Genomic DNA, 20,371 nt, shown 5'->3' on the forward strand with positions numbered 1-20,371 from the left:
CCACAACCTGCCCAGATAAATATTTGCATTCCTGAGATTTACAGTGGGCATGTGGAGATTGATACATATTTTTACTTACCATTACTCTCTTGAAACTACGACCAACTTTGGAAGAATTTGCTTATAATCCTTTCTTAAATTTAAGACAATGCCTTCTTCCTCAAATAGATTACTATTGCTGATTTTCTCCAGCTTCCCATACACGCTGAGTAAGTGGTGTGGCAGATTGAAATGGATCACAGTCGGAGCTAAAAAAGAACCCTTGTCCCAGGAACTGCCAACAAGCTAACTATACAAGCAACAGATGTAATCCATGTGTTAAGATGGGTGTAGTACATGGATTTAGGCATTGTATATCACAACAGGCTTTCACTCTAAGCAACAGCAGTTTACCACACTTTCAAGCCTAGTACAGACAAAGCCTAAGAGTTGATATATATGAAGGCAGTAAACTAGGTTAATTGAAAATCTGAGTTTTCTGACTATATTTCATTCATAGATTCATATTCACCCCCCTGATCCTCCCTTTTTGAATTTTCTTGGATCAGACAAAGACTGAAGGATGAAGGGGCAACAGGCCTTTTTAAATCTTGACAAGTTTTTTTTGTGTACATGACAGAGACAGACCATCCTGGAGATGAATGCCTAGCTGCGAGGATGTTGTCTCCAGGAGAGCTTCAGCTTACTTGATCCCAGGATGCTGTTCCAGGAAGAAGGGCTGCTAAGCAAAGGTGGGATCCACCCAGAGATGGGATCCACCTATTCACCTATTGGAGGAAGGGGGAAGAGCATATTTGGATACAGACTGGCTAACCTAGTGAGGAGGGCTTTAAACTAGGTTCGACAGGGGAAGGTGACAAAAGCCCACAGGCAAGTCAAAAACATGGGGATCTGGGAGAAGGGTCAGAATCTGGGGGGAGAATGGGCCATTATTGCAGGAATAAGGGAGAGACAAGAGAGAACATAGGGGAGGAAACAAATCAGTATCTTAGATGTCTGTATCCTAATGCAAGAAGTATGGGGAATAACCAGGAAGAACTTGAAATGCTTGTTGATAAATACAACTATGACATAGTTGGCATCACAAATATGCATAACTGGAATATTGGTATGAAAGGGTACAGCTTTCTCAGGAAAGACAGGCAAGGAAAAAAGGGAGGAGGTCTTGTCTTATATATTAAAAATGTATACACTTGAACTGAGGTTGAGATGGAAATAGGAGATAGACTTTTTGAAAGCCTCTTGGTAAGGAAAAAAGGGGTTAAAAAAAAAAAGGGGGGGTGATGATGTCTTGGTAGGGGTCTATTACAGACCATCTACCTAACCAGAAAGAAGATTTGGATGAGGCTTTTTTTAAATCACAAACAAAATCATCCAAAGCATAGCACTTGGTGGTGATGGGGGACTTCAACTACTCAGACATCTGTTGGGGAAAGAATACAGCAGAACACAAATTATCCAATAAGTTCTTGGAATGTATTGGAGACAATTTTTTATTTCAGAAGTTGGAGAAAGTTACTGGGGGAGTGGCTGTTCTAGATCTGATTTTTGACCAACGGGGAGGACCTGGTTGAGAATTTGAAAATGGAAGGCTGCTTAAGTGAAAGTGATCATGACATGGTAGAGTTCATGATTCTAAGGAATGGTAGAAGAGAACACATTACAATAAAGATAATGGATTTCAAGAAGGCAGAAGAGCAAACTAGCCCACTGCATAGGAAAAATAGTAGGTATGGCAAAAGACCACCCTGGCTTAACCAGGAGATTTTCAATTATCTGAATTTCAAAAGAGAGTCCTACAAAAAGTGGAAACTAGGTCAAATTACAAAGGATGAAGATAAACAAATAACATGAGGATGTAGGGAAAAAAATTAGAAAGGCCAAGGAACAAACCAAGATTAAACTAGCTAGAGACATAAAGGGTAACATGAAAATATTCTACAAATCTATTAGAAGCAAGAGGAAGACCAAGGACAGGGTAGGTCCATTACTCAATGAGGGGTAAAAAAAACAATAACAGAAAATAACTTTTTTGTTTCAGTTTTCACCGAGAAGGTTAGTAGCGATTGGATATCTAACATAGTAAATGCCAGTGAAAATGAGATGGGAAAGAACAAGTTAAAAATTACTTTGACAAGTTAGATGTCTTCAAGTCACCATGGCCTAGTGAAATATATCCTAGAATGCTCAAGGAGCTGACTGAGGAGATATCTGAGCCATTAGTGATTATCTTTGAAAAGTAATGGAAGCCAGGAGAGATTCCAGAGGATGGAAAAGGACAAATATAGTGTCCATCTATAAAAAGGCAAATAAGGATAAACCAGGGAATTACAGACCAGTCAGCTTAATAACTTCAGTACCTGGAAAGATAATGGAGCAAATAATTAAGCAATCACTTTGCAAACACCTAGAAGATAATAAAGTGATAAGTAACAGTCAGCTCAAGAACAAATCGTATCAAATCAACCTAACAGCTTTCTTTGACAGGGTAACAAGCCTTGTGGATGGGGGAAACTAGTAGATGTGGTATATCTTGACTTTAGTAAGGCTTTTGATACTATTTTGCATGACTGTCTCATAAACAAACCAGGGAAATACAACCAAGATGGAGCTACAATAAGGTGCGTGCATAACAGGTTGGAAAATCATTCCCAGAGAGTAATCATCAGTGGTTCACAGTCAAAGTTGGAAGCTCATATCGAGCGAAATCTCACAGGGATCGGTTCTGGGTGCGGTTCTGTTCAATATCTTCATCAATGATTTAGATGATGGCAGAGAGAGTCCACTCAAAGTTTGTGGATGATACCAAACTGGGAGGGGTTGCAAGTGTTTGGAGGATAGGATTAAAATTCAAAAAGAGCTGGATAAACTGGAGAAATGGTTTGAAGTAAACAGGATGAAATTCAATAAGAACAAAGGCAAAGCACTCCACTTAGGAAGGAACAATCAGTTGCACACATACCAAATGGAAAATGACCGCCTAGGAAGCAGTACTGCAGAAAGGGATTTGGGGGTCATAGTGGATCACAAGTTAAATATGAGTCAACAATGTAACACTGTTGCAAAAAAAGCAAACATCATTCTGGGATGTACTAGCAGGAGTGATGTAATAAAGACATGAGAAGTAATTCTTCCGCTCTGCTCTGAGCTGATTGGGCCTCAACTGGAGTATTGTGTCCAGTTCTGGGCACCACATTTCAGAAAAGATGTGGACAAATTGGAGAAAGTCCAGAGAAGTGCAACAATAATGATTAAAGGACTAGAAAGCATGACGAATGAGGGAAGATTGAAAAAATTGAGTGTGTTTAGTCTGGAGAAGAAGACTGAGAGGTGATATGATAACAGTTTTCAAGTATATAAAAGGTTGTTACAAGGAGGAGGGAGAAAAGTTGTTCTCCTTAACCTCTGAGGATAGGAGAAAAAGCAAGGGGCTTAAACTGCAGCAAGGGCAGTTTAGGCTGGACATTAGGAAAAACTGTCAGGGTGGTTAATCGCTAGAATAAACTGCCCAGGAGATTGTTGAATCTCCATCATTGGAGATTTTTAAGATCAGGTTAGACAAAAGTGTCTAACCTGGGGATTGGTCCTGCTTGGAGCAGGGGGTGGAACTAGATGACCTCCTGAGGTCCCTTCCAACCCTGATATTCTATGAAAAACCTGTCAGGGATGATCTAGATAATACTTAGTCTTGCCATGAGTGCAGGGGACTGGACTAGATGACCTCTCGAGGTCTCTTCCAGTCCTACTATTCTACGGTGGTATGTGGCCCCATCCAAGGGCTACCTGCGTTCAAGAATTTTAGGGTCTGTGAGGCACAATATGCAAACTCCAGTCACTGGAATCAGTGAAGGCAATGTCATCAGAGAGAACTTTATATCAAAAATAATACACCCAAGATAAAAAGGAATAATATTTAAACATTTTATAAATTCACGAGTGGAAAGTCTGATGAACATGTATATTTTATTAGTGAAAATAATATCTATACCACATAGAAGAGATAAGAATCACTGTCTGATCCACAAATTAGGTATTTTATAGTTCATGTAAAAAGTAGTGAATTTTTGCATTCTAGATTTAGTTTGCACTTTAATATGGTGCCAATTCCCATAATCTTTCAACCAGAAGGGACATATAAATGTTTTGTAAGTAGGGACCTCAGAAAGCAGTGATGTGCAAAAATCAATATTCAGTCTCAGACTAAGAGTCTTCCTTCAGTTACACTGCTATACACTGCATATGGTTATTTTCAATATTTAAATATACAGTAACCATTCAAAAATTGCTTCATTCATGTATTTATTATTTACCTTTCTAGGCGTCTTCTAGTAGCCTTGTACTTCAAAAATCCAGCAGGCAGTTTGCAGATGCAATAGAGATACTGATAAAAGCAGGACATTTTTGGAGGGTGGAGGTTAATTGTTTAAGGATGGGACAAATGGCTATAGTGAGCAATAATTTTAGGATTGCTTGTATATATTTGTCACACCTCTGTATTTACTGCTTGGAGCGAAAAGGGACAGAATATGAATAGCTTTAAAGCAGATTTCCAAATTAGATCTGTACTCATTGACAGGACTATAGCTCTTTGAAGAATGCTTTAAAACACTTTTATAATAGTTCAAAAGAGCTACTGTGAATCAGTTGAGTATATATAAGTAGTAAAATAGAGTTAATACAGCTGAAAAATCCACTGATTTACCTAGCCCTACTAAGCAGGAAACTTCTCTTGAAAAGTGGGAGGACCTAGTCCATCACATTTTCAGAATCTAAGCTTGAATTAAAAATATATGTATACATATTAGATAGATAGTGTGTGCATGTTTGTAGCTCTTTATTGATTGCAAAAAAAAAGAAACAACCCACTACATACGAACAGAATGTGAACGGATGCACTGCTATTTTACTGAGTCTGCAGACACACTGCTCCAGTGCATCTGATCATAATCATAGGTTTGTCAAGCTACAGCTACACAGCTGCTTGGGAAAGCTCTGAACATAAACAGAGGCAGACAGAGGAGTTATTCAGTGGGGAGGAGTGTCCCCTTTAATCCTCTTTGTGGTGTGCTCAAAGAATGCCTTCTCAGGTTTTAGGCCTTTAACAACACCTCTCTGTGAGCAAGGACCCACATATCCCTTCTCTCTCCAGACTAGATTTTAGTCTGCAGCTGCCTGCAGTTGAATTGTGATTATCTCAAGCAGGTCCGATTTACCTCCAGTCCCTGTGCTTTGCTTTCTCTCCAAGAGCTATTACCAGCAGTTACAAATGACCACATAGCTTTTCCAAAGCAGAGCACATTTAAGAACAAAAGCATACAGAGAAAACATATAAAAGAAGTTGCCCATATATGGCAACCCTGGCAGGTTCAAGCCCTTCCAACCCTTCCACAGGATTTGACCTCTCCTTAAACAAAAGGTCATGTCTATTTATTGAATCATCATGAAGGCCTCTCTGTCAGTTCAAACTCACCTTTTATTTCCCAAGTCCTTTCTTTGTCATTGAGTCTCTTGAAACCCAGTCTGAACTAGTATACCCAAACCACCCAGGTATTGTATTTCACTGGAGCTGTTTACAGCCCTAGGATCTGCATCAAATTGCCCCCCACTGTATCTAGTTCCTGGACGACCTGCAGTACCTGTCACAAGGAGAGACCAAAAACAGAGGCTGATGGAGGGATAGGGGAGCTAAGGACTTCCACTACCAATTACTCCCTGCTGCAGCGAAGAGACTAGATGAGGGGACACAATTGCGTAGACAGCCCTTCTTGTACCCGCCAAATGGCACTAGTATGTGTAGTAAGAAGAGGGCCTGAAACATAAGCCCATGTATCTGAGGCCTGGTATCAGGCCTGAGGTAAAATAGTCAAAACTTGGCTGACATACAGCAAAGTTAAGTTGTGAGCAAGAGGCAGGCCCTGCTCACAGAATCTGGCAAGAACAGGGTTGATATTGAAGAAACACACATTCCTAAGTAGTGCTAGGCATAAAAATATATATGCAAAAAAAACCACGTTCCAGAAAGGTGGTACCAGAACACCCTGATACCAAACACATTCCCCAAAGATAACAGGAACAGACTGACCCATCCTAAAGATAAGGTCAGGATGACAGCATAATGGATAGAGATGTTTTAATCAAACCAGCATGTACAAGGTAATGGGTGGCACCCAAATACGTCAGGAGTAATACAAAACTTCTTTGTATCGGTGTATAAAGAGGTATCTCAGAGGAAGTGTCTTTGGCTGGCCTAGGGTATAATGGAAAGTCCCACCAATAACTGAGCTAGTCCGTTGCAAGGGACACACATGAGTTAGTGTGCCTGTAACCATTGAGCCAGGACATTAGGACCATGCTTCGTTAACAACAAACCTGACCAAGTTCTTTCGCTACGAACTGAGTCTGTGGATTTATTGGGCTGTTCGATCGGAGCCTGCTGTATGGGCTATCTGGACAGAGTCATTACAGCACGCAGAAAGAACACACACTCAGCCAAACATCTCACGACAGTATACGAAGGAAGAACAGAGAGGGGTAGTGGGGGGGGAGGAGGGGAATTCCAGGCACCAAAGGGATCAAGACATTTAATATCTACTAAAGATGTAGGGTGGGATTCCATAAGGGTTGATGCCATTAGAGATTTAGAGTAGTCCCTCCACTATCTTTCACATCAGCCTCTGGCTAGTGGATGTAATCCGCTATTTATTGAGTGCTCAGCACATTTTTCAAGCCCAGAAAGATCTACCTATTTATGAAGTCTACCTTCTGTATATATTGATAGTAATTAAATTACATTAGAGAGCAGCAGGTGGCTCTAATTCTAAAAAGCATAAAGACTAATGAAGACACAGATCACAAGGACCCATGTTAATCATTTTCTGGTTGATGAAACATATGTATATCATAAAAAGAACAGGAGTACTTGTGGCACCTTAGAGACTAACAAATTTATTAGGTCCACGAAAGCTTATGCTATAATAAATTTGTTAGTCTCTAAGGTGCCACAAGTACTCCTGTTCTTTTTGCGGATACAGACTAACACGGCTGCTACTCTGAAACATGTATATCATAGAGGTTCTTAATTCTTATTGCAGTTTTACTTCTTGAGAATTTCTTTTCAAGACAATTTCCACTACAGTAAATTCTATGGATGTTTAAGACAGTTATCTTTACATTCCACATATCTCTATATTGCTTTCTTTGTAAGCAGCTGAATTTGTCAACAGATACTGATGTAGTATCATGTTGTCTGTTTTTGACAATGTCAGTGACATTTGATCCTTTACCCCTGTTATATGGTCATCTATGTCCTTGCTATATTGAACAAGTGGTGGATTAAAACCATTTATACAGACACTGCAGTACAGACCCTCAAAATTCAGCAGTAGCACTCCTTAAAAGTGTATATGTACATTTCTAAATGAAAAAGAGATCTAATTGATGTTAAAATTATTTTGTTTCTCTTTTAGCACTCAGGGAAAAATATACACTAACATTTTAAAAAGTGTTACATTAAATGGAAGAAACAGTGCATTATATTGACAATGTTCTGGTTAGAGGCAAATATATTTTGACAAATAGATATTTGATTTATAAACAAAGCTCTTGTCTCTTTCACAAAAAAACTAAAACTATTACAGCTGGTTATCTCATTTATCTGTACTAGTGTCTTCTCTTCAAGCTTTCTGACATTCTAGATAAACTCATTCTGTTTTGCATAATTAGGATATACGGTGTGGGGAAGGGGGAAGGGTTAAGTGATCAGGTTAATACATTTTTTTTCAAGTCCCCACATCTTGAAATCTACAATATATTTAGAATATAGGGTTTTCAAAGTCATCTGACTTCTATTCTGAATCCTGAAGTCTTGACCACTGAAGCCAGTGGTTTTTTTGCCCAAGTAGGAATTGTTATAAATTGCAAAATCATAATGCTTATGATTTGATCTAAAATGTATGTTCAATCCATGCAAAATTGAAACATTTTACTGGATAACTGCAATAGAGCAATCATTCCAGCCATGAAAGATAATGTACATAATACTACTGTTTTGAAAGAATATTACTTAAAAACATTTATGTTCAGTATATTTAAAAACAGATCCAATTTCCCTGAGGACTACTGTAAGTGATTTTTTTTAAATGCTTAACACACAGTCTAGTATATTAGTAAAAGTATTTTTTCTGAAATAGGCTTCAGCAATTTTTTTAAACTGCCTAAACTAGAATGTCCTAATCTCTAAAAGGATTGATGTGAAAGTGATCCTTTTAAAAAAATTAGATAAATGAAAGTGTTTGGTGAATGTCAAGTTGGACTGAAGAAATTCCTGTTGACTGACCACTGCATACTAGCATTACTTTGTGCAGCTGATCAATAGATATTAGCTTTAAAAAGACAGGCAGAAAAAGAAGCTGCATCATATTTTTAAGATGACAAGGTGAGATTTAAATTGTTTCATTCAAGGCTCAATTTTATTTTTTCTTACTCCCATTCCCCAGTTAGAACTATTCTTTTGGGGAAAAAAAATATATTCAAGTGATCATAAACTTAATTTACACAGCTTTTAGCTTTGTCTTTCTACCTTTGTAAGTCAATCACTTTCAATATGTAGATGAGAGATTTTTTTGGTCCCATTTTTTTAAACTATAAATTATAAAATTATGCCACAAGTATCCTAATTACCTAACACAAATCATAAAATTGTACCAGTAGTGAACTAACCAGGAACCCTTACTACTTTTGACCAAGGCCCATCATTGCAGACGGACTTCAATCATGTACTACGGTCTCCTGGCCTGAAAATGCTGAGCGTAACACAAAGCTAAAGCACGCTCACGTCTTAGAATTTCTCCGATGTGAGACAGTCTAATCTTCTGTCTCTTCCCTTTCCTCATAAACTTGCTTCCCTTTCCCTTCAAAACCTTTTATCAGCTGCAACATTCAATGCTCACAATAGTGCTATCTGACACTACAGTAACAGTTTCAGGGAAGGAAGAAGGGAAACTCTAGGGATAGGAGAGTCAAGGAGTAGGAAAACAGTAGATAGGCAAAGGGAATACTGATTGAAGAAAGAGGTCTTTATTTCCTTGTGAATCTACATTCTAGTACTCCTAACTTTCATTAATTTGTTTTCATTTTCATAATAGTAAACTTTCTATTAAATGTGGATTTAATTACATTTAGATATGCCTTAAGCATAACAGCATTTTTCATTGATGATTGGCTTTTATAAGAATAATTATACTGCTATTAAACAATGCTAGAAATACATTCTGCATATTACATATATTACATTTACAACTTATAATGCATACAAACTGGCAAAAATAATTATGCAGTAACGATTTCCTTTATAAAGGAAGAAAAAAATGAATAAGCATATTCCTTTTAGTTATTGTGAAAATCAGACAGATAATCAAGAAATCTACTAGCTACATTGCCCATAAAGCCCTATAGAACAAATGCTCCAACCATTCGATGCTCCCAAAATAAATGTACTCTTCTTGATACAGGTTTCTGTCAGCATGCCGATCAGATTTTTCATAATGTAATTTACATAGGCTTCTAGTCAATAGAAATAAATATAGTTTTCTTTTAAACCCTCACAAAATCCATACACAGCTCAATCAAGTCACACAAACTAAAGGTAACTTACACAATCTATAAACTGTGGTATCCTAGTTGCTTTGATGGTGTGTTAAGAAAATCTTTTAGCTATTTAAATTCTGAGGATATTGAATATTCTTCCTTCTTAATACACTGCACGTAAGGTGGCATGAAAGGAAAGATTCAATTCAAGAGAGCAATACTGTATATTTTGCTTATTTTTATGGCCAGTCATAATATATTTTGAACTAAATACACCAGAACTCTTTAGACTTCATCAACTTTGCCTACAATAAAATCTACCAGTGGTGACAAGTTATGATGGTACTGTATATCTTTAACATACTGTAGTTCAACCTGCTGTGCACGGATTTAAACAGTGCTTATTTGTTCAAAACCCTCAATATCATATATAAGTCAAATAGTGAAAGATCAACACGTCACAAAGACAATTCTTTAATTAACCATAATTGCTAAGAAATAAGCCATTTCATCTCACGGGCAGTAAGCTGAACATACCAGATCTTGCCAGATTTAAGACACTAGCTGAGAACATGTATAACGCAAAATAACTGAACAGGGTAAAATTTGCTCAGTAATAGGAATTTTCTAGCAAATATAATTACAGAAGACATGGCTATTTTGTTTCCGTCTGCAACTATTATAGTACTATTTCTCTGCTTGTGAATCATTAAAAATGATTTCAGTTCCTCAAAGGCTTCTGAAATAATTACTAGTTACTTTTCAACCCACACTTCTTCATATGGACCTGACTACATTGGAGAACTTCTCTCGTCAGAGAGCCTATTAACAAGAATAAATTCATTCTCTCAACATGTTTATATTCTAACATAATAGGAGATAAATGGGGACAAAACAGAAGATCCCATGTTAATTAACTATATGTTTGCTACATGTGGATCAACCCCACACAAAATGACAGTTTTACAGTTGTCTAGGGAGATCATTAGGGTCCCTTAGCTTCTTTTCCCAGTGGAAAGGTTTGAAATACTTTCAGTTGAAAGAGGTTGTTAGATGGAGATGGGAAGAACCAAGATACTGGATTATTACAACAACAGAGGCTGACTATGTCCACAAGTTGCAATTTTACAATCGGTGATTTCATATATTAATAATAGAGGGCATTTTTTTGCTTCATAATTTAGCAGTCAGATCAGAAATGGAGATTACTTACAGTAACTGGAGGTTCTTTGTGAAGTGTGATCTCTCTCTGTATGGCACGCGTGTAGGCATGCATGCCATTTGCCTGAGTCTGGAAATTTTTCAAACCAGTGTCCACTGACTCATATATGCGCAAAAGCTTCCCTCATGCTCCCGACTGAGGCTATAAGAGGGTCAACGCTTCTCCAGTTCCTTTTCTTACCACGATCCAACAGGATCTGAAGTGGAAGGGAAGGAGGGCGGGCAGTGGAATACAGATAGAGACCACACCTCCAGTTACAGTAAATAACCTTCATTTCTTCTTCAAGTGATGGTCCCTATGTGTATTGCACATGTGGGCGACTGGCAAGCAGTATTCAGACGGAAGGGAGGGTGTGAGGAAGATGGTAGCAGAAATGCTTGTAGTACTGCCATTCCTACAGCTACATTTGCAGTTTCAGCTTGAGTTAGACTGTAGTGTGTGGTGAATAGGTTGACGAAGCTCCAAGTTGTCGCTCTGCAAATCTCCTGTAATGGAACATCTGATAAGGATGCTGTGAAGGCCACCTGAGACCACATGGAGTGAGCTATAATACCCCAGGAGGAGGGTTCTGTTTGTTCTTTTGTAGCATTCTACGATGCATCCTGAAGCGCACTTGGAAATCCTCTGTGAGGATATGGGCTGTCCATACAATCTTTCTGCTATGACAACAAAGAGTCTCAAATTTTCTAATGGGTTTGGATCTTTGCAGGTAGAATGCCAGGGCATGCCTGACGATGAGAGTGAAGTCTCCTGTCTTTGGAAGAAGCATGGGGTTTCAGGAAAAATACAGGTAAGTGTAATGATGTAGAACTCAGAAAAAATCATGGGAAGGAATTTTGGAAGTAATCTTAGGGAGATCTTCTCTTTGTGAAATACTGTATGAGGAGGGTCTGCCATCATGGCTTCTTGCTTATTGACCCTTCTGGCCAAAGTGATGGCTGCTAAAAACACCACCTTCATGGGTCATGTTGCCACATTGTGATAGTGGGTCATGGCACATATTGTGATAGTTTCAAAGAGCAGACCTGTGAGTGTTTACAGAACAAGGTAAAAGTCCCATTGAGGTGTAGGTTTAATGATTGGTGGGAAGGTCCTGATCAAGCCCTTCATAAATCGTACAGTAGCCAGGTATGTAAAGACACAACATCCTTCAACCGGAGAGAGGAAGGCACTAATCCCTGCTAGGTGCCCCTATAGCGAACTAGGGGCCAGACCTGAACTATTTGAGGAAAGGAGATAGTCTAGGATAACTAGAATGCCCACAGTATCAAGTGAATATTGGTGGCGATGTGCCCAGGCCAAAAATTGATGCCATTTAGCCAAGTAGCGGGATCTAGTAGAATCTTTTTCACTTTGGTTAAGGATTTCCAGAACGGGGTGGAACATTAGCATTCTATTTCCGACGTCCATCCAAATACCAGGCTGTGAGGTGGGGTGAGCCTTGGTTGGGGTGCTTGATTTTTCCCCCATTCTGGATTAGGAGGTCCTAAAATAGGCAGATCCTGATAGATAGGTGTGTGGACATCTTTAGGAATTCTGTGAACCAGAACTGCCTGGACCAGTAGGGTGCTAAGAGGAGGATGGTGGCTATGTCGCCATGGAGCTTCTGTTCAATCTGTGGTAGTTGGGTCAAAAGGTATATCTGACATTATTTGTCCAGTACAGCAGGAAAGCATGACCGTGGGAACTGCAGCCCGTGGCTCTCCTGGAGTAATACATGGAAAGCTTTCTGTTCGTCTGAGGTGCAAAGAGGTCCCTTAGTGGAATATGTGCTAATATGTTGGTTAGAACTGTGTGATGGAGCTCCCATTTGTGGTCAGAAAAGCTTCTGCTTAACCTCTCTGATAGGAAGTTGTAAATACCCGGGAGGTATGCAGCTTGTATCGTAATGTGGTTTCTGATACATCACCTCCAAAGTCTAACTGTTTCCAGGTAGAGGGGATGAGATCTTTCTCCTCCATGTTTGTTTATATAGACCACTGTGGTGATATTGTCTGATGCTATTTTTACATGGAGTAAGCATATGAGGGAAAGGAAGGCCTTGCACGCAAGGTGGCCTGCTCTCACTTCCAGTAAGTTTATGTGTAGCCCGGCCTCTTTTAAAAATATAAGAACGGCCATACTGGGTCAGACCAAAGGTTCATCTAGCCCAGTATCCTGTCTTCCCACAGTGGCCAATGCCAGGTGCCCCAGAGGGAATTAACAGAACAGGTAATCATCAAGTGATCCATCCCCTGTGGCCCATTCACAGCTTCTGGCAAACAGAGACTAGGAATACCATCCCTGCCCATCCTGGCTAATAGCCATTGATGGACCTATCCTCCATGAACATATCTAGTTCTTTTTTGAACCCTGTTATAGTCTTGGCCTTCAAAACATCCTCTGGCAAGGAGTTCCATAGATTGACTGTACATTGTCTGAATGCACACAGGGTCCAGGTGCCCTGAGCATTGTGGTAGTCCAGGTGAACACCCCACCCTGTAAGGGAGGCATCAGTCAGGATGGTGGCCCTTGCTTGGTATGGGAGGGTTGAAGGGAGTTCCACCATGAATTTGTTTGGGTTAGACCACCAAGCAAGGGAGGTCATAACTCTGGTGGGAACTGTGACCTTGGAGTCAATGCGATCCCTATGTGGTTGGTAGGTCGAATGGAGCCAAGCTTGCAGGCACTGCAAGTGGAATCTAGTGAACGGCATCATGTAGGTGCATGCAGCCATGTAGTCTAACAGAGAAAGACACCAGCGCACCATAGTTTGGGGGTGATGCAAAAGATCAGGTTGCTAACGGTGTAAAACCTATCTATGGAAAGAAATGCTCTTGCAGAGACTGAGTACAGCCATGCTTCCATAAAAGTTATTGTCCTTGGGAGGTAACAAAATGTACTAACACCTAAAGTAGGAAGAAGGTGCTGAAGAGGTCCCATTGCTGACATGACCTCCTGATGAGATCAGCCCACTAGGAGCCAGTCATCCAGGTATGGAAATACTGTATAACCCTGGCATTGCATCTGGGCTGTTACCACAGTGAAAACTTTAGTGAATACCCTCGGGGCTGTAGCGAGCCCTCAGGTAAGGACATGAAACTGGTAGTGCTCTTGGCCAATGAAGCACAGAAACTTCCTGTGAGACGGGTCAACATCTATATGGACATATACATTCTTCCTGTCAAGAGCTGCAAACCACATTCCCTCCTGAAGGGAGGGGATTATAGATGCCAGTGCAATCATCCTGAATTTCAGCTTTCAAATAAAGGTGTTGAATTGCCGAAGGTCCAGGATGGGTCTCCACCCTCTGTCTTTTTTGGGGATTAGAAAATATGGAGCGTAGAACCCTGTGCCTTGATACTGAGGTGGGACACATTCTATTGTCCCCCAGCGTAAAAGGTATTCCGTTTCCTGTTGATCAACTGGTGAGATCCCTCCCCGAAGAGGGATCAGGAAGATGGTTTGTGAGGAGAGAAGAAAAGAAACTCTATGGAGTATCACTGATGGATAATCTGCAGGACCCAACTATCTGTGGTGATCTTGTTCCAGCTGTGGGTGAAGAAAGTAAGATGGCCTCCAAAGATGACAGGAGAAGAAGTAGGTGCCATTGAGGGTGGTATGCAGGTCTCGACCTGCATGTCAAAAATGACTGCTGGCCTGTGGTTGGGAGTAAGTGGAGGCTGTGGCAGTACAGGGAGCCATGAAACGGGACCCCTGAATTCTCTGTCATTTATGCAGAGGCTCAGGTGGACATATGGAGCATGCCACAGGGGTGGTCGTGGTCTAAAGGGCTGTCTCTAGTGTTGCCTCTGGGGGGACTGGAGTGTAAATCCCCAGGGATTTCAGAACGGATCTTGAGTCTTTTAGAGAGTGCAGGAATTCATCCATATTTTCATTAGAAGGTTGGATTCATTGAAGAAGAGGTCTTGGAGGTGTTTTGGATCTCTCTAGGAAAGCCTGATGACTACAGTCACGAGTCCCTTCATGTGATCAGTTCTGTGGCCAAACTTCTGGACACTATCTGCAGCACCTATTGCAGCCTGGAGAACCAACTGTGCCACTAACCTCATATTTTGCTAATAAAACTTAATAATTAGCTATACAAAATTGAAGACCAGCAGAAGAGAAGACCTTCCTATCCAAGAGATCCAGTCTCTTTGAGCCCTTATCTGTTGGGATGATTTCTGATAGTGCAACCAAGCTCTTTCCATAGCTGCCTGTATTGCCAACAAATTGGGGCAGGATGGGAAAAAAGTCACCTCCTTTGGTAGGAATAAAATAATATTGGGGGGGGGCCAGGTATACAGTCACAAGATATTGGTGTGTGCCAAACTGCTAAGGTCAGTACTAATATAGACATGTTAATTGGAAGGGCCACCCTGGTCGGTCCCTGTGGTTGCAAATTGTCCAAGAGATGGTGTTAAGGGTCCTGGACCTCTTCTAATGGGATCTGCAAATTGTTAAGAGATTCCTTACAACAGTTCCTGATATTGATGGTGGCCATCTGATGCAGGAGCGATGTCGTCATCTGGAAATTATGAAAAGGCACCCATCGGAACTGTTGGTACAAATGGAATTTGTTCCAGCTCTTCCTGCTTATACACGGATGGAATCATCTGACGAGAGGGGGAGGAGTGGTACAACTCCTGACAGGGGTTTGGGCACCTGCCACAGAGATCCCAAGGGCCCCAATATAGAGGGATCCATTAGTCGTGGTGGCCCCCAAGGGAAATCGGTACCAACTATCCCCGGGGGGGAGGGTCATATCTGGAGGGATGGTAAGCATAGCTTCTCAACCATCTTCCAGGACCAGAGAGGATTTCCTCCTACTGGGACTAAGTGGGAGGTGGGGGGAACAATACTATACAATAACTAATAAGCTAAGATATAAAACTATGTACAAACATCTTACTTTATACAGGTTATGCACAGAGTGAAGGAGGACATGATTCCAACTTAGGACATGCGGCAGTAAGAAGGAACTGGGGAGGCATCGACCAACACTCGGTTGGGAGTACGAGGGAAGCTACTGCATATGTGTGTGTCAATGGACACTGCTTTGAAGAATTTCCAAACTGGGGTGCATGGCATGTATGACTACTCATGTGGAATATACATAGGGACCATCACTCAAAGTTGAAGTTAACATTGTCAGGGCATAATCAACATGTACCCCATCCCTGGAAGCAAAGTATGCAAATTTTCAGCCTGTAATATTAAAGTTTGTCTTATGCAATGATCTTCCTCATGCAACACAAACATTTTCTTTTTAGCAATACTTGTAACCAAGTACTTTGTACTTCAGGATAATTGTTGCTTGACAGTAAATTTTATCCTAATTCATATTTTCAGATTCTATGTTAAATATAAAAGATCACTAGATCCAATTCACAAATATACAACATACTAAAAATACACATTCAAATTATACTTTCTTGGGAAAGGGTTCTTAAAGAGTTTTGCTCAAATTCATGTTCCCTCCAAGCAGACACTAGCCTAAAGGATTTAAAAGGAATGGGACAACAATAGGAATCTAGTAGTATTATTAAATATATTCATGCTCACCTGCTGTGATGTCATCATCAACAAGATCATGCTCTTCTTCCTGAACTTTGACTTCTGACCCTGATGAATCTGGACTTGCACTACCAGTTTGAATGGCTTCCGCTGTCACTCCAGCTGAAACAAATTCAGTCACATTAAAAAAATGACTATTTTGTTTTTAGTTGATCTTTTTTTGGAATTTATAATCACAAACAACCTTAATTTTCTCCCACTAGGAATTGCCAATGCTTTGAAATAATACCTTTATAACTCTTTCTGATCAGCACTAAGGAAAGTTTCTTTCCAATAAAATTTCAAATTTTCCTTCCTTTTATATTAGCATATAGAAGCAGGTTTAATATTGAGATTTGGAGGCAAAATATAGACACACCTTTAGCCTTCTTTAAAATATATTAATATCAGATTTTTTTTTCTAAGTGTGACAAAATGGTATATAATTTTCTATAAATATAAACATAGGAATGATTTCTCCTAAAAAGAAACATTAAAGGCATTTATATATTTCTTGTACATCTGATGCAATTCAACAATAAAAAGGATTGGACATTTACATGGATAATGAGAACATTGAGAATTACATCAGAAAGAATTTTTAAAAACTAGAGTTTGGAAGTTGTGTGGAATCTCATGCTTCAGAGCACGACAACTTCTGGCTAATATAGTTTCAAAGAAATAGCCCTTATGGGCAAATTATTCAGTAATTGCCCACGTGATGATTTTTTGGGGGCGGGATTTTTGGACTAGTATCTGAAGCCATTGTCAAAGGCAGGATACTGGACAGACAGATCACTGGTTTGGTTGGATACAGCAATTCCTAGGTCTCTGATGAAAAACAAAACATGACAGCCGCACTGTGGTATACTCTTGTGTAAAAAAACATTTTACACACACACCCACCCACCCACACATAAAAACAAAATTCTGTGTCAAAATATTAGTTCAGCTGTCATAATAATATGATCAGGAGCACCATGAAAAATTAATTTCTAAATCCAAAGTACAAGAAAAAGATTTCTCCATAAGTGGTTGTCCTTAAATTGAAGGAATGGAGTAATAAAAGAAGGTAATGAAAAGACAGAGGACGGAACACACAACCAAATCAGTAACAGTTACTAGTATCACTTCACTAAGCCTGCTAGTAGTGATCATGTTAAGACCACCTAAATTAATAGCTTTGGAACACAGTACATTATTAAAAAATAAAGTTTATAATTTTATCTTACCACTATCACAACTAATGTACACCACAGTTCATAACTTTAACTCTGCTCCTCTAGGGATGTGAGCATTTCAATGCTTCCTTTACCAGACTACCCATTCCAAACACATCAGACTATCTTTCAGCCTTCTCTCTGGCACACATCCTTCATCAGAATATCCCCTGTCCCCCAAAATGTTATTAGTTGTGCAGATTTAGTGCAATAGTTTGGTGTGTTGCGAGGGGTTAGTCTGGTAAGGAGGTGCTGGAAGGCTGGCATTACTAGCGGGACAAAATTAACGTAGTTTGTGATGTACAGTAATTGTGGAAGTGGTAAGGTGTATGAATGAGTGGAAGATTAGAAAGCATATAGGAAACTTGACTTTTCATTTCCTGTGAAGCAACCTTAACAATGCTGGTGAACTTCCATATTTTAGAAAAAGAGTTTAACAGTGGATGTCACATCCCCATGCAAATCTACACGATCCCGATTTCTCTCTTCACACCAATGATCCCCCCAGCCAAAAGATGGGATCCTTGGGCAGCCACAGAGGAATTCCCCGTGATGAACCATGGGGAGTTTGTCAGACAGAGGTGCTGGCTTTGTAATGGAACTGGGAGTGCTACTTTTTAAGGGCTCTCTGCCCACCAGATTGTCCCTATCCTTACACCTTTTAACAGCTAGGACAAGAAGGAAGGCTAGGACTAAAGAGAAGTGATAAGTGTATTGAGGGACATAGAAGCAGTATTGCCAGATACATGTATTCAAAAGTCAGGAATTGGTTCCCCCAAATCATGAAACGGGCTTAAATATAATGAGATTTTAGTGGGGAAAAATTCATCTGCCTGCTAATTTTTGAGCCATTAAGGGGAAACTGCCTACACCCAATTTGTGAGTTATCATTTGACATTCTAAATTCAACCATAAATGCAAAAATTTGAGCCTCTCCATTTGGCTGTTGGGAAATGACTCTACTTAACCCTATGGTGAGTGAGCTGCCATCCCTCTCACTCATCGCTATCCAGTGTCTTCCCAAATCTTCCCTGCTATCTCAGGCAGTCTTCCACTCCATTTGCATTCTCTCTTTCTTACTACCCATTTTGCAATATCTACTCAAGATCAATTTTGTGTAGATACATATTGTTTTAATGATGCACATCTACAACAAAAAACTAGAAAGTCTCACAGATTTCAGATAGAAACCCACTGCAAACACTTCCGGTTAATGATCTATTACACAAAGCTAAACAAAAACTACATAGAAAACTCAAAAGACATAATAAACTTTTTGTAGAATTTACAACAGAAAGATCAACATGTAGGAAACCACTTTCCCTCCCAGGAATGCATGCCCTAATTTCAGCCTCTTTGAGAAGGCAACCTTAACTATGGAGTCACAATCAAACCCTCCATAAAAGAGCACCACCCCACACCTATTAGGCTATATAAATAATCATAATAACCTATGCACTGAATAAACAAAAACATATATGAATACACATCTCTACTGAGTCAGAGAACACATTGGTCCTCTGCATAAAGGCAAGCAAATAAAACCATTCTGCAACAAGGAGCTTCATAAATTCCATCTTCTGCATGAAGCAATCTAGAATATGGTCCACTTATTCCTAAGCACTCTATGGAGAACCCACTTGCCTACATTAGGATGTCAGCAGGCACAGCAAACATGTTTGATGCATCCCCCAACATGACTCTTAAGACCCCAGGGCTAGGCAGTGTCTGCAATTCTTCCATGTCTTTTCCCATCCCAGGAAGAGGATAGATTTGAATGGTTGCTTAATCCTGAAAAATGCATTAGGAAGCGTCTTCGGAGATGGAAGCTCCTCCTCAAGTAAGGTACAGTCTCTGTGGGTGTATAACTGGATAAGTTATCAGAAGCTTATGGTATGGTGGCCCCAAAAGGTAACTTTTTATTGGATAGCACTCTTAGTGAATATTGGTTTGCATAAGCATTATGGCAACCATGAATCTGTCTGTCACCAAAAGGAGGGTGATGTTCCATTTGATATGTGCTACAATACCTAGGCTTAATAAGGATGAATAAAATGGACAACATTAAAAGAATGCCCAGGCATGTGTTGGTTTACATCAGATATACAAAAAAATATTTCTTCCGCTCAATGAAAATCCAGTAATCAGGAACATGTATTCCTGTACTCCAGTGCTTTCTAGATAATTGCTAAAAATAACACCTAAAAAGTATGTCTTATATATGTCAAAAACCTGAATGCATGTTCAAAATAAGCCAAATAAAATACTAAATCTAATGGAAAACTTATTTTACTATGAGTGATTTCGCCAATGTCTGATATCCAATAAGTGTATTAATCATAGTATTCAATATAGCTGTCTAACCTATTTATCATTCACTTAAATACATTAATATTGTGCAATGCAATATTATTTTACTTGTATTTTTCTGCTCTTATAACTGAAGTCTTCCAAAAGTAAAAGGATCAAGCACACGTATGTTAACGTACACCAAAGACCAATTAGTGAGCAACAGGTTGGGGTGCTTTTGAGATCACCAAGTGATGCCAGCTCATTCAATATCATCTGTCACTGTCTTCTACTACTTCTTCCTTGGCTTGTCTCACTTTCTCTTTCCTCCTTCAGATATCCAGTTCAACGCTTTCTTAGCATGTCTCCCATCTTCCATTCAGTGTACAGGTCCCAACCGTCTGAGCGTTCTTTCTTTGATATTTTCTAACATGTACTGCTCGATCAGGTCCATTACTCTCACACTCTTTTTGTTAGCCACTACCATCGGCCAACTCTCTGCTCTGTACAGTGGTGT

At 39.7% G+C, this 20,371-nt stretch overlaps 1 protein-coding gene across 5 annotated transcripts in view; it reads right to left on the reverse strand.

The window, feature by feature from the left end:
• WDR7 (WD repeat domain 7) overlaps positions 1–20,371 on the reverse strand; it is a 344,118-nt gene that overhangs the window by 181,707 nt on the left and 142,040 nt on the right. For all 5 annotated transcript variants that reach the window (XM_054032283.1, XM_054032282.1, XM_054032281.1 and 2 more), the window contains one exon: positions 16,355–16,468. In XM_054032283.1, the coding sequence (XP_053888258.1) occupies positions 16,355–16,468 (114 nt within the window). The remainder of the gene's footprint in view (positions 1–16,354; positions 16,469–20,371) is intronic.

This window comes from Malaclemys terrapin, chromosome 6 (assembly GCF_027887155.1).
Source record: "Malaclemys terrapin pileata isolate rMalTer1 chromosome 6, rMalTer1.hap1, whole genome shotgun sequence".
Lineage (NCBI taxonomy): Eukaryota > Metazoa > Chordata > Testudines > Emydidae > Malaclemys > Malaclemys terrapin.